Below are 27,170 nucleotides of genomic sequence, written 5' to 3' on the forward strand. Positions count from 1 at the left end.
TTTGGTAAGACAAATCACAGCAGGTCAGTTAACAGTAGGGCCCAGCTGAATGTTGTGAAAGAGACCTAGAGGATCACGTTTATAGTTCATGGCGTCACAGATAGATAGGGTGGTGAAGCAAGTGTTTGGCACACTTGCCTTCACTGATCAGAACACAGTACAGCAGTTAGGACGTCATGTTACAGGTATACTAGACATCGGTAAAACCACATCTTGGGGTACTGCATACAACTCTGCTTGCCCTACTTTCGGGAAGAGATCATTGGAGACTGGAAGGTTTCAAGCTATGAGGGGTGGCTGGATAAGCTGACACTCTTTTCCCCTGGAGCCTAGACAACTGAGGGGTGACTTGAGAAATTTATAAAATCATGAGGGGCATAGATGAAGGTGAACAGCCAAGGTCTTATCCCTTGGGTGGGCGAGGTAAAAGCTAGAGGGAAAGATTTAAACTGGACCTGAGGGGTAATGACGAGAGGTGACTTGATAGAGGTGTACAAAATGATCAGGTGTAGATACAGTGGACAGCCAGAGACCTTTCCCTAGGGTGGAGGTAGCTATTACAAGAGGGCATAGTTTTAGAGTGAGTGGAGGTAGATATAGGGGAGACAGAGGTAGGTTCTTTCCTCAGACAGTGGTAAGGGCGTGGAATGCATTGCTGGACAGGGTAGTGGAGTCAGCCTCATGGGTGGGGGGGGGGGGGGGCATTTAAACAGTTATTAGACAGGCATATGGATGATATAGTATAAAAGGAGAGATGGGGGTTAGATAGACCTTAGGTTTAGGGTAAGGGTCAGTGAGTGACAGAAAGTCAGCAACTGAGCAAATGACACTACTGACAGAGTCAGCAGCGATACAAAAGTGAAGGAGCTAGTACGTCAGTGAGATAGTTCAACAGACAAGCAAGCAAAGGCAGAATGCAACAGTAATACACATAGGCTGACAGCAAAACAAGAGACAGACACAGACAGACACAAAAGTGATAGTGCGAAATAGGCAGGAAATAATAGCAAGAGGCACGCATAGGCAGGGAGTGATTGAGAGGGGGAGACAGGTAACATGGAAAGGAAAGACACATGCAGAAACCATTAGACAGAGAGCATGCAAGACAGTGCAAGTGATACAGAGGCACAGGCAGACTAAGAGATATAGAGGCATATGCAAAAGCAGTCACGCACACACACAGGCAGAGTGCCACATAGAAAGATCAACAGGTAAACAACAAAAACATCTGATCATCATATCGTGCATGATAAAATCTTCCAATTACCTGCAACTTGTTTATCTGGAAGAGAAGGAATTGGAATGGCAGAACCAAACTTGATGAGCAGACGCTCACATAACCAGTCGAAATGCTTATATCTGTGGTTGACTGATCGGTTAGTGTTCTGTTCACAAGAAATAACACATACATTTTATAGGTATACATATCTTTAAGTGGACAACAGTAGTGGTTATAAAACTTTCACTAGTTATGATGCACAAGATCAAGAATTTGAACAAATCACTAAAATTTACACTATGAACAGAATGTTTTGAGAAAAAGGTACAAAATGTAACTAGTTTGAATTTGAAATAATTCAAATTCAATGTTCTAAGATCAAGTCCTTTAACTATGTAACTGTAATAGGAAGAGAAAACACCACAGCCTACTGGACTTTAACTCCATTCTTCAAGGACTGAAAGCAAATAGAAGTTAAGTCATCCAAACTTTTTCTTGGCTGAAAGCTCCAGCTAGTTGCATGCGGGTGAACTTAGTTTCTAAACAACAATGCATGCCTCGTCTATAGCACTAGTAATCAGATTCTGAGTTCAGTGCATAATCCAAATGTCCTACACAGAGCCAAACGCTCATTCTGTGAATTCATTAATGAGCCAGCTCCTAGCTGTTTAGCCAGTCAGATCAAGGTAGTTGATAATCAAAGTAGCTGAACTGTAGTTGGATGTTTCTCCAAGCAACAGAAATCCTTCATTTGCACTCATGAGGTTACTTTTGTACCTCCTTCCAAAAGATTCACAAAAAAAATTGTTCTGATTGATCTATCGTTTTGCTTATTACTACCCCACAAAATAAGTTCTTTCCATCATGACACTATTTTCTTTCCCCTTGACAAGTAGCTTTTCACTTGCATCTGTGGCTCTTCCAATGTCCTCAATCACTTCAAAAAATTTCCAGTTTCCTGATCCGCACCATCTCCTCTTCACCAACGTGATGATACTATGGCTTTGAGAGGTTTATTTTGTCCTGGTTTTGTTCTGAGGAAAGGTTTGAAAGCAGAAGTACCAAATAGTCTACTCACAGCCACAACAGTAAATGGTTTGAGGCACCTTGGGATTTGTTGTTTTAAAAGTCAGAAAAACAGAAGCAGTTTGAATGGGTGGGATCAAGCTCCCACAGAACCAAGAGGTCTAGTTTTTAAGTTTTCAGTAGTTGTTGCTGCTGGGAATTGAAGCTGGGTGGAAGCTGTAGTACATCTCTCCCTGTTACTCTCTTCCTCAGTTTTCAGTTTTTTCTTCTCTTCCTGCTGCTGGAGTTGCATGTGAGACAGTTTGTTTCTCAGAACTTGCCTTGCCAAGGGTGTGTTTATGGGCTGTTACTATATTAGAAAAGTTAATTAGCAGTACTTATAATAATCTGGTATTCTGTTAAGTTTTCCAGTAGAGCTAAGTTATTCCAATTTTGTCTTTGTTTTGTCATATCTTAAGTACAGTGTATGAATTCAGTGGTTTTGCTTAAAACCTGGCAGTTTGACCAGTCGAATTGCATCTGGAATGCATCACCTTATACGTACCTCTAAAATAAAAAAAGTTAGGGTCTAGCCTACCTTTTGAATATATTTTGAAGGGATTTAGAATGGTCCAATCTCTCTACACCTTGCATTCCATACAGAGATGATCTGAAATCTATCCAGCTCTTCCTTGTCCCAACTGTCTCAAACATGCCCCTCCGCCCCCATGCATTCTCCATTAAATTTACCCACTGCCTTAAAATAAATGCTGACACAACTCCCCTTGGGTCCTAGCCATGCCTGCCTTTTTGTGGGCGACATACAATATTCCTTATTTTAGGTCTGTTAGCGCCTCCACCATCACTCTTTTTTCCAGGAATAATGATCATATTGGTGCCCGTCCAGAACAAAAATGGCCATCAACTTCCCTTCCAATTTCCACACTTCTCCCAGCTTCAAGACAGTTCATACCCAATGCTGCCTTTCCTGGATGCCTTTCACTCAATTTCAAAGTTACACTACCAACTAATGTTTACCACAAAATCTCAACACTAAACTCCAAATCCACATATCTACAGAGGATTCCATTCCATTCTTCCAGTTTCTCTATCGCTGTTATATCTATTTCATTTTGTTTTCTGACGTTGGAATGTTTTTGTTGCAGTCATACAGGGCCTTTTTGAGACTACACTTGGAGTGCTACGTGTACTTTTGATGTCCTTATCAGAGGAAGGATGTTCTGGCTACACAAAGGGAGTGAAACAAAAGGCTTACTGGACTGATTGTTGGGTTGATGGGGTGAAGAAAGACCCCCACATTTAGGGCTATATTCATTCACTCAAGTTTGGAAGATTGAGGAGGGAATCTCAGAAACCTATAAAATTCAAACAAGAATAGAACGGGAAACTCCTTAATGTTCTCAATGACAGGGGGGGGGGGGGGGGGGTACGCGTGCGCATCTCAAGGTCACAGTTTTAGAATATGGGGTAGGCCATTTAGGACTGGAGATCAAGAAAAATTTCATCACCCAAACAGTGGTGAGCCTATGGAATTCCCTTCCACAGAAAGCAGTTCAGGCCAAAACACAAGAAAGAAATATAGTTCTTAGAGCTAAAGGGAGCACTGGGCATGGGGAGAAAGCAGAAACAGTGTACCGAGTTGGATGATCAGCCAATGATCATGCTAAGGTGGCTCGAAGGGCTAAGTGGCCTACCACTGTTTCTATTTTCAATATTTCTATGTTCAAAATATGCAATTAGGATTTAGTCCATAGTGGGGTGGGACTACTCACATTTCGTAATCAAGGCAGCTTGAACATTTAGTATTGATATGTATATTTTTCATTTATCACAGATTTTCAGTTTTGAGAGAGCTTGAAGTCTGCATTTATTCTGGCAGATTATTAATGCACAGGAGCAGTATTTTGCAAGGGTTTGTTCAGCAAATCGTCATTCGAAAAATGAAACAGTTGTGCCAGTCGTAATATGCAATCCAAAAGCATGTTAATCAGCCCACACATGGTTGCATTCAGTATATCTTTGGCCTAATTCAAGCTGTGCTAACAGTCAGCAAAGTTGCCTTATGAATTCCTTGTACAAATCATGGACAGCACAGTTATTACTGGCAAGCAGAAAGCAATCACTGAAACAATTAGGACAAAGTGAAACAGTGAAAAGAGCATTAAATTACACCTATCTCAAGTATGAACAAATTTATAACAACATTTTTAAAAACTTACGTTGGGTGTCACTTGATATTCAATATAACTCTTCAATCCATACAGTTTGGATCCCTTTTTTGGGTCAGCCACCACACAACTCAAAGAGGAAGTGGGATACTCCCAAACTGGACCGACTTCTCCTTTCTAGATTAAGGAAACATTTTGGTTTATTCAGCTGTATTATATTTAAATATGGATCCCACAAAGGCCTCTGGGATGAATTTTAATTCCCCCCAACTCAAAAATGAGTGGCTACTGTCAGCTAAGATGTTAATTTTTAAATTTTCAAATCCAAGCCCCTCCCTGCCTCAAAACTGCCCAATTTCCCATTTTACAAAAATAGGAAAGTGGGGCAGGCAATCTGTTCCTTGGAAGCAGTATTTTAAGTAGTCTGAATTCAATCTTATCTTTTTTCCTTTGGATCCAACCTTCCTTACACCAAATGCAAAGACCCACCTTGCAGCTGGAAATGAGATCTCCATCCTAAGTAGCAGCTGCAAGCTCCCCACGTGCAGTTGGCTTCCTGGTGAAGATTCTGCCAAAGCTAGAAGGTTGTATGTGGATAGCCTATACTATTGCCCAGAACCCTTTCCCCCTTACCTAGTCCCACTACTAGACAACTCACCTGTTAATATCGAGAACGACGACAAGTATGACATTTTACAAGGTAGTTAATGTTCGTTCACTCAGACTATTCTGCTAAAGTAACACATTGTACTATTATTGAGACATTAGTGTCTTACTGGGCCAGGTGTAATCGTCAAAATAAAGGTGAGGCTATGGACTCACTATGATTTGCGTTAAGATTTAACTGATAAAATAGCTGTGGATGAGCACGAAATCCTAACATTAAAAAGCTGCTTAGCCAATTTGAATCACTCCATAGTTTGCAAAAATGGCATTTCCTAATTGCCTGACATGCACTGCATATTGCAAAGCTGTCATATGGTAGATAAGGTTAATTCTCAGTTTCGACTTATAGTATTCTTTCAACAAAATTATAAAAACTTAACTGCTGAGTAATCATAGACTAAAATTACTACAAGTGAGAAGTTAGGTATTAATTGTTGGTCAATTTTAAAAGACTTAAAAGTGACATTGGATACATACAAAAACAATGTAAAAACAAAAAATCTCATTTCCTTTCCTCTTTTCTATTTGATTCTCATTAAACACTGAATTCCAACACTACCATACATTTCCTCTTTGATTCTTTCATTGTTTATGTCACCATCATTTAATTGGATTGTTATTACATTTCACCTTAAGCAAATACTTGCCTTGTTCACTCAGGATCCAGAAGACCCATTTGTTTAATTGCATCATTATTAACACATACTTTCAGAAGTTAGTGGACAAAATATTAGAGATAAAGAAACAGGAGCATTCTTACTTGGGATGACTATGTTAGATACTCAACAGCAGCCAAATCTGGCCAACATAATTTGTATGTGGTGTATTCACTCAAAAAGGATACTGGCGCCAAAGACGAGCCCATATTAAGTCTTGAAGTTAACCAACATTGAAAGAAATGCACTGTAGTATCTAGATTCTACTTTCTGCTCCCAACAACCAGTATACTTTTGATGTGTCACTAAGTGAATCCAGGTTACTATCAGTTTATTGTGATAATACACTTTGGAAACCTTATTCATTTTTGTTCAAGGTGTAAAATGAATGATATTGGATTGGTCAATTACCTTGCCTGAGGTTCAGCTTCACTGTGCATTGAAAATCAGGTATGCATAAGGAGTAGTCAATTTGATATAGCCAACTCTGAAGGGAAAATATCTTTGGCAAGATTATTGGAAATAAATAAACACTACACATAATTTTAAACTTAGCATCCAGAAATGAAAGACAAAAAAAAACAAAAAACAAAAAAAACATGTGGGCATTCTGAAAGATTTTCAGCAGAAATCAAATCTGTACAAAAGGGGAGTTGAGGCCCAGGGTAGGTTAGCCATGATCTTGTTGAATGATGCAGCAGGCTTGAGATGTCAAATGGTCTTCTCCTGCTCCTATTTCTTATGCTTGCATAAATCTTTTTCCTTATTTCTTATATTCTAAGCAAACAAAACTAGGCACTGAAATGAAGGAAATATTTAATTTTTAGGCACCCACACAAATAAATAGGATTTTAAGGATCAGAAAGTAGGAGAGACAGGTGAACCCAATCAAATATCTTTTGGAAATCCAAGTATGCTACACCTACTTTTATCCACTTGTTACATCCTCAATTTGTCCTTTCTCAAAACCTTGTTAAAGCAACGGAAACTTTCTTACTATAATTTTCCACTGTAAAATGCACGTGACGTAAAAATCAAAGTTATTCTTCAGATAACACTGACTCTGTCTAATCACAATAAAACTTACAGCATCTTTCTAATGACCAACATTTGGTGAACTAGCCTGCAGTTCTCCATTTCTCTTCTTTGCCCCTTCCTGAATAACAATGTTAGATTTCTTAATTTTCAATTTACTGGCACCATTCTTGAATCTAGGGAACTTTGGAAAATCATGGCTAGTCTTTCCACAAATGCCATGGCTTTCTCCTTTAGAACCTTAGGTTGAAGTTCATCAGCTCTTAATCAGTTACTTTTTCTCTCATGATTACTTTAATTACAAATTACTTTTAGTTCTTCCTCCTTACAGGGAAAAGTATGGCCAAATACAAAAAAGTCCCAAAAATTAATACCTAAAGATTAAAAAAAGCCTGATATATTTTGGCAATGAGGAATCATTTGGTTTTAGCATTTTATTGAACTACTTCTAGGCAAATCACATGGGTTGGAATTAGAGTTCAAGTAGAAAGAAGCATTCATTTTGTTCAGTTTGATAACTGTCATGACCTGACCAAAGCATTTGTATCAAATCTTAATGTGACCTCAGCACTTTAACACTCAATGATCTCCCCGGATGAGAAACTTAAATCAAAGCAACAAACTACAATCGTGCGTCACAAACAGTCTTCCAGTTTTCTTTGCCCACATGCTATGAGCAAATGGGATCGCTGGCTAGTCCAACATTTATTACCTATCCCTAATGCTGTACAGAAAGTAGTTGTGAGCTCCCTTTTTGAATTATTGCACTCCTTGGAATGTGTGGATACCCACTGTACTGTTATAAAGAGACAGAATGATTTTAACCTTTCAATGTTGAAGAAATGACAATATATTTCCAAGACAAGATGATCTTTTTGAGTTGGATCTACTACGCAGTCCTTCCATTTGTTAGAGATACACTTTTAAAAGCTGCTATCAAAGCAATCTTGCATTTTACTCCAGTATACCTCCTAAATGATAGGCACAGCTGGGGTTCGGGGTGAAGGGTATGAATGTTGAAAGCTGTAAATGGGCTGCCACTCAATTAAGAGATAATGGGAACTGCAGATGCTGGAGATTCCAAGATAATAAAATGTGAGGCTGGATGAACACAGCAGGCCAAGCAGCATCTCAGGAGCACAAAAGCTGACGTTTCGGGCCTAGACCCTTCATCAGAGAGGGGGATGGGGGGAGGGAACTGGAATAAATAGGGAGAGAGGGGGAGGCGGACCGAAGATGGAGAGTAAAGAAGATAGGTGGAGAGGGTGTAGGTGGGGAGGTAGGGAGGGGATAGGTCAGTCCAGGGAAGACGGACAGGTCAAGGAGGTGGGATGAGGTTAGTAGGTAGCTGGGGGTGCGGCTTGGGGTGGGAGGAAGGGATGGGTGAGAGGAAGAACCGGTTAGGGAGGCAGAGACAGGTTGGACTGGTTTTGGGATGCAGTGGGTGGGGGGGGGAGGAGCTGGGCTGGTTGTGTGGTGCAGTGGGGGGAGGGGATGAACTGGGCTGGTTTAGGGATGCAGTGGGGGAATCCCTAAACCAGCCCAGTTCATCCCCTCCCCCCACTGCACCACACAACCAGCCCAGCTCCTCCCCCCCACCCACTGCATCCCAAAACCAGTCCAACCTGTCTCTGCCTCCCTAACCGGTTCTTCCTCTCACCCATCCCTTCCTCCCACCCCAAGCCGCACCCCCAGCTACCTACTAACCTCATCCCACCTCCTTGACCTGTCCGTCTTCCCTGGACTGACCTATCCCCTCCCTACCTCCCCACCTACACCCTCTCCACCTATCTTCTTTACTCTCCATCTTCGGTCCGCCTCCCCCTCTCTCCCTATTTATTCCAGTTCCCTCCCCCCATCCCCCTCTCTGATGAAGGGTCTAGGCCCGAAACGTCAGCTTTTGTGCTCCTGAGATGCTGCTTGGCCTGCTGTGTTCATCCAGCCTCACATTTTATTATCTTGCCACTCAATTAAGTTGATTTTTCCTGGATAGTCTCATGCTTCTTGAATATTATTGGAGTTGCACCCATCTGGACAAGCAGACCATATTCCGCCAAACTGCTGACTTGTACCTTGCAGGTGATGGACAGGCACTGGGAAGAGGAGTTCCAAAGAAGAGCCATACTGGACTTGAAGCCTTAACTTTATTGCTTCACTGATGCTCCAAGACTTGCTGAGTTTCTATAGCACTGTTTTTATTTCAGGAGGTGACTAATTTACCTGAGAACTTCTGGTCAATGGTAACTCCCAAAATGTTGATTGTTGGGAGACTCAGCAATGGCAATTCCATTAAATGTCAAGAGGAAACCCTATAGTGTGACCTCATTTTTAACTCACCATTACTGTCTCAAGGACAACTGGAAACGAACAACAAAACTGGCCTGGCCAGTAAACCCCAATGTCCACGGACACATATAAATACATCAAATAAGGATTAACATGACTGTGGGACTCCATCACAAACAAAATGGCAAAGCATGGTAGTATTGGAATAGCAGCAAAGTTCATCTATAGATCAACCTATAATAACACATCAAATACAGACGAAATCTGTTTTGTTTTTGAGTACTTTGTAAAAAACATTATTTCCTGTTCACAGGAGTTTCAGACAAGCGCTACATATTCCAAGAAAAGCAAAATATGGCAGACACTGGAAATTAAAAACAGAAAATCCTGGAGATACTCAGCACCTGCAGAGTAAGAAATAGAGATAACATTTGGAGTCCAACCTGACTCCTCTTTGTAACTGACATAAGGTGTAGAACTGGATTTCCTGGAGATTTCAACTTAACTTCACCTTCCAAAGCATGCTTTGATTCTGGCAAAGGGTAATTTAAATTCATTTGAGGTCACAGGAGACATCCTGTCAGCACCAAACTCAAGAAGGGCCAGCAAGTTCAATATTTTCCCATTTCCAATGCTTAAGTAAACATAAGTCACTCTCTGAATGGCAATTGCTTTAGGTCTGTTTATCAGCATTCTACCAGGGGCTTTTTGTTCAATTTACATTTATGATTTCAATCGCCAAACTAAGTTTTAATCCTAAAATGCACGAAGTGCGAAATTAGACATTTTTGCAACACCTACTCTTTCTTTGGTTCCCAACTTCATTTCAACCTGAATGTGAACTTAAATGACTTCCGCATCTGAATGCAGAGTTTCCATTACTCTATTTCATTCTGGTCTGCTTATACTTAAAATATGAAGCTTAATCAATATTGAATGTCATCTGAAAATTACATGTTCATTTGTCAAATTCAATGTCTTATATTTTGCTGCAGTTTTCCTAAATATTCCACCCATTTGTTGTTGTTTGAAATTCTGATATTATACTTTACATTAATTGTGAAGAACTACAATCCCAGAACAAATCTTTATGAGCCACCACAGTCTGAGTAGCTACTTTTGAACCATTCACTGGATTTGTACTGTAACTATCCTATCAATCTGGTACATATTCTCTGATTTACATATTCTAATCTCAGACAGGGATGTACTCTCATTACCTAATTGGAGGTCTGGTGGTAGTTCAGATTTTAAAAATTCATTCATGGAATGTGAGCATCGCTGGTCAGGCCAGCATGTATTGCCCATCTCTAAAAAGTTGATGAAATACTGCAACCATGTTCATTAGATATGCCAACAATGCTGATTTAAAAGAAGTGAGCCCCAGGATTTTGACCCCACAGTGAATAAACAGCAACATAGTTCCATGTCAGAATGATATGTGGCTTGGAGGGGCACTTGCAGACAGTGATATTCTCAAGCAGCTAATGCTCTTGTCCCTCCAGTTGATGAAAGATTTAGATCTACAAAGTACTACTGAAGAAACCTTGAGGAGTTGTTGCAGTGATAGTACACACTTTGTCTGTGATGGACGGAGTGACAGTGTAATTAGGATTAAGTTTGTGATTAGGGCGCCAACCAAGCAGGTCCTGGATATAGAGCTTCCCGAATGTTGTTGCAGCTGCAACCATCCAGACAAATTCTAACATATTTCTGATATGTGCCTTGTAGGTGGTAGACAGATTTTGTGTAATGAAGAACCAAGTTATTCACCACAAAATATTTAGCCTCTGATCTGCTCCTGAAATCGCATATAGTTGGTCTAGTACAGTTTCTGGTCAGTGGTAATCCTCAGGACGTTGCTAGTGGGGATTCAGCAATAGTAATGACTTTGAATGTCAAGGGAGATGTGGTAACTTCTCTTACTGGCAGAAGTCACTGCCTCGCACTTGTGCGTCATTAATGTTTCTTACCACTAATCAGCCTAAGCCCGGATGTTGTCCAGATCTTGGATTGTTTCAGGAAGTGACTTGCTGTAAACGGTGCTGAATATTTGTACAATCATTGAATATTCCCACTTCTAACATTATGATGGAGTGAAGGTCAATGAAGCAACTGGGCTCAAGACATTAATCCTGAGGAGCTCCTCTCGCAATGTCCTGGGGATGAAAGGACGGACTTCAAATAACCTTTGCATTCAGTATAACGCCAGCAGCAGAAAGTTTTACCCCATACTCCACAAACCTCAGTAACTTCAGTTTTGCTAGAACCCCATGCTGTCATACCCAGTAAATTGCTACTTGTGTTAAATGACAGTCGTTCTCCGCTATAATCACATCTATGCATTACCCCTGTCTAATACTTCAGAGAATTCAATCAGCTCAAAAGTAAACATGAACTTCCTTCTTGAGCCACATGCTGCTCCTCTTATGTTTTTACAACAAAGAGAAAGGACAAAGAACAATCCAGCAGAGGAACAGACCCTTTGGCCTTCTAAGGCTGATCCAACACATTTTGCCCTTCCATATTAAAACTGTCTTTGCTTACAGGATCTGTATCCCTCAGTTCAAATGATAGCCAACTGCAACATTCAGTAACAATTCCTTGGGATCCTAGAGGGATCTCTAGCACTGACACAAGGTAACTGGTCTATACAGGTGGCAAGAACTGCAGATGCTGGAGTCAGAGACAACACAGTGTGCAGCTGGATGAAACAGCAGGCCAGGTAGCAGAGGTGCAAGGAAAGTTGACGTTTCGGGTCGGGACTCTTCTTCAGAAACATAACTTGCCTGTTCCTCTGAAGTTGCCTGGTCTGCTGTGTTCCTCCAGCTCGATACTGTGTTGTAACTGGTCTATAGTTTTCATGTGATGATTTCAAAATTAGAAACTCTTCTGGACCATCTGAGAAAATAGACAGTGTATTTAACATTTAAGTTTAACATCTCATTTCAATAAATGACATCTTTGGCAATGCAGAACTTCCTCAGTATTGCAATGAAATGCTAGCCTGTACTGTTGGATCTGTAGATTCACCTTTTGGCCTGAGGTGAGAACACTACCAACTGAGTGATATTTATATAAATCGCCTTACATACAAACTAATAAAATGGTTCAAAGTGAATCAAAAACTAAGCCATCTCTTCACAGTTTCAGTTTCTTCAAATTCCTTGCTGTGCACCAAGTTGATTATCCACATTATCATACCTTAAAATAAGAAGTTCAAAATACATGCTTTAATTATTTTTACTCTACTCTCAGCCAACTTCACACGATTTTTACAGGTTCCAAAAAATTCCCTTCTCAATTACCAGTGTAACTTACATGGATTGTAATTTTTTCAGTAGTTTTTACTGGTTGCTTTGAAAGTAGATAGACCTCAGGCCCATGTTTGATAAAGGTTGGAAACCTATATTAAAAACAAAGAATGAGTATGCCTTGAATGCAGAATGATGTTAGAAAGACAAAAGTTAAAGAATACTATCAAAATGAATTCAGCATTCACAACAAGACAGTTTATTTAAAAACACAATTGGTAAAAAGGTAAATGGTTATGCTCGTAATTATCGACTAACTGTCGATTATAATTCTGCCCAGTTCAAACATTTTACCTTCAAGGTGAGAGGCACAAGATAGGGATGTGAACTTCAAATTTTCAAAACCACTCTTTTCTCAGAAAGCATTCCAAGAACGTGAACATTTTTGTTTAAAAAAGTTTCAATTATTACAAATGTTTACAAGGGCTTACCAGAAAATACTGCCACATATGCAGGCATTACTTGTATCGTCATTTAATAGTTTTTTTTTAAATGCATAATATTCATTAAATATATATTTTGTTTGCCAGCAAACCTGGTGCTAAACACTGGTATTAGCAGCTATAGTAAACATTGTGTTACCGAGCATTCTACCAAGTGATATTTCTGGCAGCTCAATATTTATCATAAATTGGGTCAATGTTTAGATATTGCATTCTTTAAAAAAATAATAACTACAGTAGATTGTTAATCTGAAGTTTCTCTTGGACTTTATACTGAAGTGATTAAACTGGGTCAATTTTGAACACTGTACATGAACAAAAATAAACCACTCAGAGCAACTGTCAGCCAAACTGCCAGCTCAAATTTTTTTTTGGAAAATTTAATGGAGATGCCTTGCTGCACTGGGATCCTTGACTGTCCAACTACTTCCTAACCCACAATTTCTCAAAGACAGAAAGCACCAACTTGTGCATCAGAAATAAATTAATTCTTAAAAACACAAGGGTGGACAATTGCCCTGGACCAGAATCAGGTATATCCTAGAATGTTTTGGGAAGCTACAGAAGTCGTTGCCGGACCCTTACTGAGATATTTGTGCCATGGATGAGATGCCATGGAGGTTGGTTAATGTGGTGCCATTATTTCAGAAAAGCAATAAGGAAAAATAAGGCAACTATAGACCAGTAAGCTTCACATCAATGGTGGATAAGTTGTTGGATGGGATTCTGAGGGACAGGATTTACATGCATTTGGAAAGGCAAGGACCGATTAAAGATAGACAACAAGACTTTTTGCATGGAAAATGGTGTCTCACTAACTCGATTGAGTATTTTCAAGAAGTGACAAAGAAGGTGCAATGGTAGACATTTTCAATATGGACTTCAGCAAGGTGTTCAATAACATTCTGTATGGTAGACTGGCTGGCAAGGTTAGATGACATGGAAGGAGGTGCAGTGCGGTGGCACAGTAAGTAAGTTTTCAGACGACACCAAAATTGGAGCAGTAGTGGACAATCAGAAGGCTGTCTCAGAGAACAAAGGGCCAATGGGACAAGGCATGGCAGATGGAGTTTAATTTAGATAAATGTGTCATGTCGCACTTTGGTGAGACAAGTCAGGGCAGGATTTATACAGTTAACGGTAGGCCCTGGGCAGTGTTGCCAAACAGAAAGATCCAAGGGTGCAACTGCAAAGTTCATTGAAAGTGGAGGTAGATAGGATGGTGAAGATGATGTTTGGTACACTTGTCTTCATTGGTCAGTGCATTGAGTATAGGTGTCAGGATGTCAAATTATAGCTGCGCAGGATATTGGTGAGGCCACTTTTCGAATACTGCATTCGATTCTGATCTAAGATAACAAGGTGTAGAGCTGGATGAACACCGCAGGCCAAGCAGCACCACGGGAGCAGGAAAGCTTGATGTTTTGAATCTCATTGCTAGAGAAAAAGACGTTGTTAAACTTGAAAGGGTTCAGAAAAGATTTATAAAGATGTTGCTGGGATTGGAGGGTTTGAGCTATAGGGAAAGGCTGAACATAATGGGGCATTTTCCCTGGAGCATTGGAGGCTGAGGGGGCGACTTTTTTGAGATTTATAAAACGTGGGGCATGGATAGTGCAAATAGCAAAGATTTCTTTTCTCCCAGGGTGGGAGAATCCAAAATCAGAGAGCATAGGTTTAAGGTGAGAGGGCAAAGATTTAAAAAAGGGACCTGAAGGGAAACCTTTTCATGAAGAGGGTGGTACACATGAAATGAGCTACCAGAGGAAGTGGAGGATGCAGGTACAATTACATCATTTAAAATGCATCTGGATAGGAAGGTTTGGAAGGATATGGGCCAAATGCTAGAAAATAGGACTAGATTTGTTTAAGATACATAGCATGGACGAAATGGACTGAAATGTCTGTCTGGATGCTGTATAACTAACTTCCTGTTAATGCCATTTTTGATGAACAGATATTAACCATTCCCCAAGCATGCGAGGTAACAAAGATTTTACTGCATTTCAGGGCGCATAACTCTTCATTTATGATATTTAGAGGGTCCAAACCAATTTAAAATGCTACAATCAAAGGCAGCAGACTCAAAACTTAACAGTAAAAAGTTTATTCGACCTGGGTTTGAGTCCACCCTCAGGTAACTGTCTGTGTGGAGTTTGCATATCGTCCCCATGTCTGTGTGGGTTTCCTCTGGGTGCTTAGGTTTCCTCCCACAGTCCAAAGATGTGCAGGCTAGGTGGATTGGCCATGCTAAATTGCCCATAATGTTCAGCGATGTGTAGCTTAGGTGAGTTATAGGGTTGAAGGGGGATGGGTTGGGATGGGATGCTCCAAGGGGTCAGTGTGGACTGGTTGGACTGAAGGGCCTGTTTCCACACTACAGGGATTCTATGATCCATGAGCAAAAATAACAGGATCTATGCAATTCTCCATTCCATTTTATTGAGAATTGAAATTTGCAAATAAAACTTAGGAATAATATGCAACATTGTTGTATTGACTTAATTAACTAATTATAAATCAGCATACAACAGCAACATAGAATTGCATCAGAAATTAGCCAGATATCTATGTGCCTCAAATTCAATCATGGTATTTTAGCCTTGTCTCTGGAATGTAAGGATTAACAGGTACTCTAACTGAGGTATACAAGACAACTACTAAAGGATGTGATAAAAATAAGTAGAAACTATTTCCTTAGAACAGTGAAGGGGGGGACAAACCTTACAATAAGAGCTGTGCTCCTCAACAGTTAAATAGAACAAAAACTACAGATGCTGGAAATCAAACAAAAACAGAAATTGCCGGAAAAAATTGAGATCTGTTGAAGGTTCTTGGGACCCAAAATGTTAGCTGTTTTCTCTCCAGAGATGCCATCAGATCTACTGAGTTTCTCCAGCAATTTCTATTTTTGTACTTCAAGTAATATCCCTTCCTACCAAATCTAAGATTAAATTACCAGGTTTATGATTCTGTAAAAGAGAACAAATTTAAACCCCTTAATTATTCAGTAGCAGATTTCACAGACATATAAAACTTCATTTACCCACAAAAGCAAAGCCTAAAGCTCAAGAACCTTTCAACAAACCATACCAATCACTTATTTTACAGGCGTCATCAAGAAAAATATCTTCTGACTGTGCAACAATTAAGGAGAGTCAGAGGGCAGAGTGGAGTATGGTAGGCATTAAAGAAAGAAAGTGCTAGAAATGCTAAAAGGTCTAAAAATTGATAGATCTTCTAGACCCTGGACTACATCCTAGAGTTCTGAGGGAGGTGGCTAAGGAAATAGTGGAGGCATTGGTTGTGATCTTTCAAAAGTCACTGGAATCAGGAAATTCCCAGATGATTGGAAAAATCGCTGTTGTTACCCCCTTGTTTAAAAAAGGATCAAGACAAAAGATGGAAAGTTATAGGCTGATTAGCCTAACCTTGGTTGTGGGTAAAATTCTAGAATCCATTAAGGATGAGATTTTTAAAATCTTGGAAGGGTCGGATTAGAACAAGTCAGTATGGATTTAGTAAAGGGAGATCATGCCTGACAAACCTGTTAGAATTCTTTGGAGGGGTAACAAGTAAGTTGGACCAGGGAAACCCAGTGGATGTTATCTATCTGGGCTTCCAAAAGGCCTTTGATAAGTTGCCTCATGGGAGGCTGCTGAGTAAGGTGAGGGACCATGGTGCTCCAGGTGAGCTACTGGCATGGATTAAGGATTGGCTCTCTGACAGAAGGCAGAGAGTTGGGATGAAAGGTTCTTTTTCGGAATGGCAACCGGTGACAAGTGGTGTCTCACAGGGCTCAGTATTGGGGCCACAGCTATTCACTATATATTAATGATCTGGATGAAGGGACTGGGGGCATTCTGGCAAAGTCTGCTGATGATATGCAATTAGGTGGACAGGCAGGTAGTACTGAGGAGGTGGGGAGACAGTTTAGGAGAGCGGTCCAGGAAATGGCTGATGAAATTCAATGTGTGCAAAAGCGAGGTCTTGCACTTTGGCAAAAAAGAATACAGGCATGGACTATTTTCTAAACGGTGAGAAAATTCATAAAGCCAAAGTACAAAGGGATCTGGGATTGCTAGTCCAGGATTCTCTGATGGTTAACTTGCAGGTTGAGTCCGTGATTAAGAAAGCAAATGTAATGTTGTCATTTATCTCAAGAGGGTTGGAATATAAAAGCAGCGATGTGCTTCTGAGACTTTATAAAGCTCTAGTTAGGCCCCATTTAGAATACTGTGTCCAATTTTGGACCCCACACTTCAGGAAGGACATACTGGCACTGGAGCACGTCCAGTGGAGATTCACACAGATGGTCCCTGGAATGATAGGCCTAACATATGATGAATGGCTGAGGATCCTGGTATTATATTCAGTAGAGTTTAGAAGGTTGAGAGGAGATCTAATAGAAACTTACAAGATAATGCATGGCTTAGAAAGGGTGAATGCTGGGAAGTTCTTTCTGTTAGGCGAGGAGACTAGGACCTGTGGACATAGTCTTAGAACTAGAGGAGGTCAAGTTAGAACGGAAATGAGGAGACATTTCTTCAGTGAGACAGTGATGGGCCTATGGAATTCGCTGCCACGGAGTGCAGTGGAGGCCAGGGCATTAAATGTCTTCAAGGCAGAGTAGATAAATTCTTGATCTCGCAAGGAATTAAGGGCTACAGGGAGAGTGCAGTTAAGTGGAGTTGCAATGCTCATCAGCCATGATTAAATGGCGGAGTGGACTCGATGGGCCAAATGGCCTTACTTCCACTCATGTCTTATGGTCTTAACATAATTAAAGCATATCTTGCCACCTATTTCCATTACCTACTGCGTGGCATTTTCACAGAATTGTTGCGAGGACCTCCGCGAGCCAAACCAGTCTCTGCTGTCTCAGACTCTGTGAGAGGAAGAATATTTGGAGATGGTTTGGACTCATTCCAGTCATCATCCCAGTCATCATCCTCTGCAGCACCTACAGAAAAGTAAATCTAATATAAACGCAAAGAAACAGAAGCTTCCATGAGGGCTCCCTACACATGCAATTTTGTGTAAGCAATCATTTTAAAAAGTGGTAATTGTGCATAACCCTGCTTAGGTTGTTAAGGAAATTCAGAAGAAGTGCCAATAGACAATAATTAGGTTTTTCTAGGACAGTTCTTGGCCCATTGCTCAAGAACTGTGAAATGACTGAAATTAGAAACAAATGTATCTTTAAAAAATTACATGTAAATCAAAGAGAAGCACAAAATCAGAAACTGACACTTCAATTTCCAAAAATCTGAGTAATTTAGGACTGGATCAAAATCTGTACAAACTGCCAAAATACTAAAAATCCATTACAGATTGTTGAATATTGATTAAATCAGAGTTCCTTCCAAACTTTGAGACTGGAAAAAGCAAAAGATCTTCAATGGTTGCAATTGTAGCAGAGAAATTTCAGACAAAGTACAGAGAATTTGCTATCTATGAGGACAGTGGAACAAATACGGTGAATGACATTTAAAAAAAAACCTTGCGTGAACACAAACATCCAGTACTGTGGGACAGATCAGACGAATGACCAGGGATGCTAATGAACGGTCAATGTCAAATATTAATTCTGTTTTTCTCCAGAGGCTGCCAAACCTATTGAGATTTTCATGCTTTCTTTTCTCTTATGAGAGCTACACAATCTCTAAAATTCAATTTGAAAATCACAAACAGGGGCACAAGAAACACAATACATGATTATATTTCAATCCGGGGAATAAAATATAGAAAAGCACCAATTATGTGCTGCCTGCACATTCCCACAATTTTAGCATGCAGACAGCAGGGGTTCCAATATTGTAAAAAACCTAGCAGTATGAAAATTCACTTGCACCTCCCCTTTAATGAATGCTATGTGTTTACTAGCGTTACAAGATCACTGGGAATTGTGGTAGAATGGGGCTACAGGTTATGCTGGCATACAATTCTGCTGCTGCTGCTGCTGATGACCCTTAAGTGAAGGCACTCAATTCACAGTCATAGCCATAATGCATGGGTTGGAAGATGGTATATAGAAGAAACACCTGGCACATGCATGACTTGTGATTCCTTTCCTCCAACAAAAGGAATAGCAGATGGAGTTCAATCTGGACAGATGCAAGGTATTGTATTTTGCTACAACAAATAGGGGTAGGACTTATTGGTAGAGCCTTAGGTAACATTATAGAACAGAGGGATCTAGGGGTGCAAGTACACAATTCTTTAACGTTTGTATCAGACATATACAGGGTGGTTAAAAAGGTGTTTAGCACACCTGCCTTCAAACGTTCAGTCCTTTAAGTATAGGAGTTGGGAAGTTATGTTGATGTTATGTTGAGGTTGTACAGGATGTCTGGTGAGGCCTCTTTTAGAATACTGTGTCCAGTTCTGGGCACCCAGTTATGGGAAGACTATTATCAAGCTGGAGAGGGTTCAGGAGAGATTTGCCAGGATGTTGCTGGTATGGTAGGTTGGAGTTATAAAGAAAGGTTGAGTCAGCTGGAACTTCTTTCTACTGGAGCGTAAGGTTGAGAGGTAAAATCATGAAGGGTATAGATAGGGTTAATGGTAGTTGTCTTTTAGCCAGGAGGTGGGGCATTTCAAGACTACAGGCCATATTTTCAAGATGAGAGAAAAAAGATTTTTTAAAAAAAAATATCAGCGGCAAGTTTTCTATATAGATGTTGGTTTGCATGTGGAATTTCCTGAGTTTGATGTGGGGCACAACTGCAGTATTCAAAAAGGTATTGAAATAAGTGCATGATAAAAGGGAAGGTTTGGAGGGTATGGGCCAGAAGCAGGCAGGCAGAACTGGTTTAGTTTGGGATTATGGTTGGCATGGACTGGTTGGACCCAAGGGTCTGTTTTTATGCTCTATGACAGCATATTACCTCATTCTGTGGTGCACTCTCTCACTGCAAAAGTTACACAAGACAACTTTTATGGACCAGTTTGCACTTATTCAAATACTTGATGCAAAGGAAAGCTGACTAGGAATCCTCAATTTGATATCAAAGAGCATGAAAGAATCTAACATCAACTTGATGCAAGGTTTTTTTTCCCCCCCCCCCACAAAGTTTGGATTCCGTCCTTTTCATTATCGAACAGGCAGCTACTGCCAGGGACACATTCACAAAGTTCAATGAAGAAGAATCTGATGGGCAGCGTCCCAGTATAAGAAGCACCCACCAAATGTTTTAGTGCCATAATCTGAATATGCTCAGATACTGCAACCTGAAGCCAAGCCTTCCAGACACCGAACTGAGCAAGGTTGCCTGCCAAAGTTTTCAATCTGCTCAGCATCCTTCCACTAGCCATGAATTAGCCACTAGGAAAGAACCTTGTAGGAGCAATAGAACAGGCACTAACAGAACATAAAAAAAGATAACCAACTCAATTCGATATTCATTTTAGCATGATTTATTAAAATTTGGCTTGTAGTGTGCATTTTGCATCTACATTTTTTATTAAGGATAGCAGAATGACATGATGGCCAGTAACAGGAAAATAGAAAGCAGAATGTTACTACTGCTGAGTGCAGAATAGTGATCCAGGTTACCTGACATCATTTATTGTTTGTTCATGCAGATTCTGGATAAAAAGAAGTTGTAAAGGTTGCACTTCTTCCTCATCCTTTTCTTCCAGCACCACCACTTCAGCTTCTTCCAATGTAGCTTGGGCAAAGGTTCTTCCTTCCTGATAGCAAAGCTGTGCAGCAAGCAGCAAGACTTGACATACCTTCACACCAATTCACAGTACTGAAGGTTTCCCCTAGAGTAGTCCAGACATTGCTGGTTCATAAAACCATAACGTACAAGAGGTGGGCCATTCAGTCCATTGAGATGGCTCTGTCATTCAACAAAATCTTAGTGGATCTATTAATCCATAACTATTTTCCTTTCTTTTCTATAACTCAATTCCCTTACTGGTTAAAAATCTGTCAGTCTTCAATATATTTAACAACAAGCTTATACAGCTCTCTACAACAAGGAATTTCACAAATTCGTCCTCATCTGTCTTAATTGTACAACCTCTTATTCTGAGATTATGCCTTTTGGTCCTAGTGATAGTAAAGATCATTAGGAATAGCAGTACAATGGCAGTTACACCACGTCACAAGGCTGCAGACTGTGTTGGACTACAATTCTGCAGTTGATGGCCTGAGAATAAGTCACTCAAATCACATTGCCACAGCAACAATGCATGACTGGGAGATTAGCATGAAGGTAAAACATCTGGTATGTGAATACTGCAGCCAGAACAGAGGAACAAGGTAGCACATGGAGAAACAACCTTTCTGACATCTATTCTATCAAGTCCTCTAACAATCTCCTATGTTTCAGAAGGTCAAACTCTCCTTCTATATTGCAAGAAGTATGGGCCCAATTTCCTCAACCTCTCCTTATAAAACAAACACAGTCTTCCCATACCTGGTCTCAGCCTAGTTACCTTTTTCTCGACTTCCTCTAATGCCAGTATATTTTTCCTTAGTTAAGGGGCCCAAAACAGCTCATAGTATTTCAGTTGTGGTCCGATTAGTGCCTTGTATAGTTTTAGCAAAACCTCCCAATTTCTGTACTCCATTCCCTTTAACTTAAGGAGCAACATTCTACTGTCCTTATTACTCGATGAATTTAAATGCTAGCTTTTTGTGATTCATGGATGAGGATTGCCAAATCCTTCAGCTCTTTGGTTTTCTGCAGTCTTTCTCCATTTAAATAATATTCAGCTTTAGTGCCAAAATGCAAAACCTCATTTGTCCACATTATATTCCATCTGCCAAGCTTTAGCACACTCAACCTTTCTATTTCTCTCTGCAGACTTGGTCATCCTCATTTGCCTTCCCACCTACTTGTGTTATCCACAAACTTGGCTCTAAAACATTCACTTTCCTCATCCAAGTCATTAATATCAACTCTAAATAATTGTGGCCTTAGCACTGATCACTGTGGCATACTATTAGTGAAAGACTGCCATCCCAAATATACACCCTAATCCCAATTCTCTTTTGTCTATTACTTGACTAATCCTCTATCCATGCTAACATACCACCTCCAACACTTGTCTTGTCTTATGTGGGGTACCTTATCAAATGCGTTCTGAAAATTCAAATATATTAAATCCATTGCTTCCCGTAAACTTATCAGGCACAATTTCCCCTTAAAGTCACATTGCCTCTGCTTGATCATATGTATTTTGAGATGTTCTTTTATATCCTTTAAGTGAGACTCTTAACATTTTCCAATAACAGGCATTAGGCTAACTGGCCTATTCTTTTTGACTCCTTCCCTTTTTAAGTAAAAGTGTTACAGTGGAAAACTGTCAGTCTTCTGGGACTTGCCCAGTATAAGGATTCTTGGATGATTACTACTAGTGTATCCTCTATCTCTAGAGCTACTTTCTTTAATATCCTAGGATATGTCCATCAGGTCCAACACACCTGACAACCTTTAGCCTCATTAGTTTCCCTAACACTGTTTCTCTAGAGTATTTATTTTTATTTAACTGCATTTATTTCTTCTCCTCACTGTTACCCCTTGAATATTTAGTAATTTTGGAATGTTATTAGTGTCTTCTACTGTAAAGACTGATGGAAAGAATTTATTCAACTTCTCTGCCATTTCCTGGTGCCCATCTTTATTTCCCTGGTCTCATTCTCGAAGGGGCCTTTGCCATCTCTCTTTTTTTATACTTAAAATAGCGCTTGCTGCCCATCTTGACATTACTTGCAAATTTGTTTTCTCCCTTCATTACGTTTTCTGGTCACTACTCATTTATTTAAAATAACTTTCCCAATCCTCTGGCTTACCATCAACCTCGGTCACTTTTTTTTCCCCCCCCAAATTTGACACTATCCTTTACTTCCTTAGGTTAACCTATGTTATCCACTTCCCAGAATCCTTCTTCCTGATTGGAATTTGTCTTTGCCATGAGCCACGAATCATTTTCTTAGATGTTTCATGATCTGTTCCAGGAGATTTCTTACTGTACCAAGGCCTTTTACATGCCTGTCACGCAGGTGAGCGTGTGAAACCATGAGCGATGTAGTCATTGGAAAGACTCCAATTGTCTAGTAGCCACTCTAGTTTTCTGACATGGTTGAAATGCAGCCGACAGAGGATTACCAGAGAGTGGCTGCATCATAACCGTTGTCACAATGTCAGGTATTGATCTGCATCATGCACTATCTACCTGAGGTTGGGTGGCAGCTGTACCAGGCGTACCAGGCAGCAAATTTCAGTGTTGAACACTCTAGTTACGCAAGGTTGGCGCAATCATTTGTGATCATTGAAGCACAGGCAGAAGAGTTGATCCCAATGCAGATACAACCTTCAGCTAAGGACATTTCTCATTTTTACATCTCAGTTTGTGTTACATTGCTTGACCTGTGCTAATTCCCCTGCTCATGCTCAATGCTAAAAGGAAGGTCAACAAATCAATGTCTAGGAGCAACTTCTCGGTGCAGAAGCCTTTAAGTCAGCAACAGACTAATTCAGCAGCTGCCCTTCAATATCCTGCAGAGCAGTGAAACTTTAAGCAACGACAGAAACCATCAAAAAATGCATGGAATTAAAATAACAGTCAAAAGAAATAACCAGTAGATAGTTCAAGACCCTTTTAAATATCTACAAATTATATTTTCTAAAATCAACATGCTTAGAGAAGTTACTACTCACCTCTGGAATAGGTGGGACTTGAACCCAATCTCTTGGTTCAGAGTTAGAGACACTACTTCCCCACCAGAAAAGCCCCCTGGAGGGCATACATTAATCCATTTAATGTTGTATTCAGCTGTGCCAGGTTGAGAGATGTGATAGGCTGGAGAGTGGAGCTCAAAAATGGCACAGCTGATGTTAAATTAGTCTTACACTTTGATCAATACTGCCTGCTTTGCATGCTGCTGACAGAAATTAGACACAGACATGTAAACCATTAAGATACCATCTTGCTCAACTGTTCATGTGTGCCACAAATGCCAAAAAATGTATGCTACAAGCTATTCCCTCAGCCCCACGCCACATTTCATCCGGCACTCAAAACATGCATTCAAGAAGGGGTCACTTAATTGCTCACATTTAACTGAACATAGAACAGTACAGCACAGTACAGGCCATTCGGCCCACAATGTTTTGCCGAACTTTTACCCTAAACCTAAGGTCTATCTCACCTCCATCCCTGCTCATTCTATCATCCATATGCCTGCCTAATAGCCACTTAAATGTCCCTAATGAGGCCGACTCGATTACCCTTTCTGGCAATGCATTCCACGCCCCTACCACACTGATGTTTCCCCTGTATCTACTCCACTCACTTTAAAAAAAGTATGCACCCTCGTAATAGCTACCTCCACCCTAGGAAGATGTCTCTGGCTGACCACTATCTATACATCTGATCATTTTATACACCTCTATCAAGTCACCTCTCATCCTTGGTCGTTCTAAAGAGAAAAGCCCTAGCGCTCTCAACTTTTCCTTGTAAAGCCTTCCCTCCATTCCAGGCAATATCCTGGTACATCTCCTCTGCACCTTTTCCAATGCTTCCTCATCTTTCCTGTAATGAGGTGACCAGAACTGGACACAATACACCAGATGTGGCCAAACCAGGCTTTTGTATAGCTGGAGCATAACATCACGGCTCTTGAACTCAATCCCTCTATTAATGAAAACTAACACACCATACACCTTAACAACTCTATCCACCTGGGTGGCCGCTTTCAGGGAACTGTGGACGTGAACCCCAAGATCCCTCTGCTCTTCTACAGTTCCAAGAATCTTTCCGTGAACACTATTCGGCTTTCAAATTTGTCCTCCCAAAATGAATTACCTCACACTTTTCAGGGTTAAACTCCATCTGCCATTTGTCAGTATCAATGTACCTTTGTAAACTAAAACAGCCCTCAACACTGTCTACAACACACCTTCATATTGTATGCGAACTCGCTAATCCACCCTTCCTCTCCTTCATCCAAATCATTTACAAAAATCACAAATAGAAGACGACCCAGAACAAATCCTCATAGTACACCACTCTTAACTGAGCACCATACTGAATATTTTCAGTCCACAACCATCCTTTGTCTAAGAGTCAGCCAATTCTGAATCCAATCTGCCACATTTCTCCCTATCCCATGCCTCCTCACCTTCTGCATGAGCCTACCATGGGGAACCTTATTAAATGCCTTACGTAAGTCCATGTATACCACATCCACTGCCCTACCTTCATCCACGTTTGGTCACGACTTCAAAGAATTCAATAAGGTTTGACAGGCATGATCTACCCCTCAAATCCATGCTGACTATCACGATTCAAACTGTGCCTATCCAACTGATCATAAATCCTCTCTCTCAGCCCTTTCCAATAATTTGCCCACCAGTGATACAAGACTAGCAGGCCTGTAATTTCCGGGGTTATCCCTGTTCCCTTTTTTTGAAGGAGGGAATGACATTTGCTACTCTCCAATCTTCCGACACAATACCCGTGAACAGCAAGGACGAAAAGATCATCGCCAAAGGCCCTGCAATCTCTCCCCTCGCTTCCCATGGAATCCCTGGATAAATCCAATCAGGCCCAGGGGAACTTATCTAACTTCAGCTTCCTCAAAATTCCTAGTACATCTTCCTTACTAGCATCCACCTTCTCTAGCCTACCAGCCTGTTTCAGACTGTCCTCCTCTACAACTAGGTCCCTCTCATTTGTGAATATCGAAGAAAAATATTCATTGAGGATCTCTCCTATCTCTTTAGGCTCTGTGCACAAACTCCCTTTACAATCCATGATCGGCCCTACCCTTTCTCTCATCATTCTCTTATTCCTCACATACGTGTAAAAAGCCTTGGGGTTTTGCTTGATCCTATCTGCCAAGGTTTTCTCATGCCCTCTTATAGCCCTCCTAAGCCCTTTCTTCAGCTCCTTCCTGGCTAACTTGTATCCCTCTAGAAACGTTTCCATTCTTCTTTTCCTAAGCCTCATACAAGCATTCTTCTTCCTCATAACCAGTTGTTCGACCGCTCTCGAAAACCAAGGCTTCCTCTCTCGACCGCATCTTCCCTGCCTGCTAGGGACAAACATATCGAGCACACAGACTATGCATTCCTTAAATAATCTCCATATTTTTATAGTGCTCTCGCGGACAGCATCTGTTCCCATTTTATGTTACCCAGTTCGTGCCTGACAGAATTATAATTACCGTTCCCCCAATTATAAACCTTATCCTGCACTATGTACCGATCCTTTTCCATGACTGTTGTAAAAATAACAGAACTATGATCGTTACTGCCAAAATGCTCTCCTACCAACATGTCTAACAGTTGGCCTGGTTCATTGTCAAGCACCAAATCCAAAGTGGCCTCTCCTCATGTTGGTCTATTTGCTGCGTCAGGAATCCTTCCTGAACACATTGGACAAAATCTGCTCCATTTAGACTATTACAACTAAAATGTTTCCAATCAATATTTGGAAAGTTGAAGTCACCCATGACTACAACCCTGTGACTTCTGCACCTTTCTAATATCTACCCCTCCACTTCCCTGCAACCATTAGGGGGTCTGTAAAAAAAAAAACCCCAAAGTGACTCCCATTCCTTAGACGACATGTCCATCATGGGCCTCCTGCAGTGCCACCCGAAGGTTGCAAGAACAGCAACTCATATTCCGCTTGGGAACCCTGCAGCCCAATGGTATCAATGTGAACTTCACAAGCTTCAAAATCTTCCCTTCCCCCACTGCATCCCAAAACCAGCCCAGCCTGTGTCTGCCTCCCTAACCTGTTCTTCCTCCCACCCCAAGCCACGCCTCCATTTCCTACCTACTAACCTCATCCCACCTCCTTGACCTGTCCGTCTTCCCTGGACTGACCTATACTCTCCTCTCCACCTATCTTCTTTTCTCTCCATCTTCGGTCCGCCTCCCCCTCTCTCCCTATTTATTCCAGAACCCTCACGCCATCCCCCTCTCTGATGAAGGGTCTAAACCCGAAACATCAGCTTTTATGCTCCTGAGATGCTGCTTGGCCTGCTGTGCTCATCCAGCTTCACACTTTGTTATCTCTGTCTCTGAGTTACTCCAGTTTCTGTAATGGCCACAACATGTCTTTAAAAATAAAAGAAAGATCATTAAGAAATAAGAGCAGGAACACACTGAATCCCTTCATTCATCATGATCCTGGCTGATGTTTCCCTCGATTCCACTTACCTGCTCAACTTCCATTTTCACTGATTCCATGAGAAAGCAAAAAATAAAAATTACCAATTTCAGCTCTGAATATATGTCAGACATCAGGACATTCAGAATCTTTTAGGAGAGAATTCCAAAAGTTCTCAACTCTCCACATAAAATAAATGCCCCATCACAGTCTAAAAC

The 27,170-nt window shown here is 40.7% G+C and overlaps 1 protein-coding gene across 2 annotated transcripts in view; it reads right to left on the reverse strand.

Moving 5' to 3' along the window:
* The window catches only part of LOC125454706 (sorting nexin-9), a 196,277-nt gene that overhangs the window by 133,741 nt on the left and 35,366 nt on the right, over positions 1 to 27,170 (reverse strand). For both annotated transcript variants that reach the window (XM_059648480.1, XM_059648481.1), the window contains exons 5-8: positions 17,629 to 17,776; positions 12,378 to 12,462; positions 4,465 to 4,590; positions 1,268 to 1,385 (exon numbers count right to left, since the gene is read on the reverse strand). In XM_059648480.1, coding sequence (XP_059504463.1) covers positions 1,268 to 1,385; positions 4,465 to 4,590; positions 12,378 to 12,462; positions 17,629 to 17,776 — 477 coding nt within the window. The remainder of the gene's footprint in view (positions 1 to 1,267; positions 1,386 to 4,464; positions 4,591 to 12,377; positions 12,463 to 17,628; positions 17,777 to 27,170) is intronic.

The sequence above is a fragment of the Stegostoma tigrinum genome, chromosome 9, assembly GCF_030684315.1.
Source record: "Stegostoma tigrinum isolate sSteTig4 chromosome 9, sSteTig4.hap1, whole genome shotgun sequence".
NCBI lineage: Eukaryota > Metazoa > Chordata > Chondrichthyes > Orectolobiformes > Stegostomatidae > Stegostoma > Stegostoma tigrinum.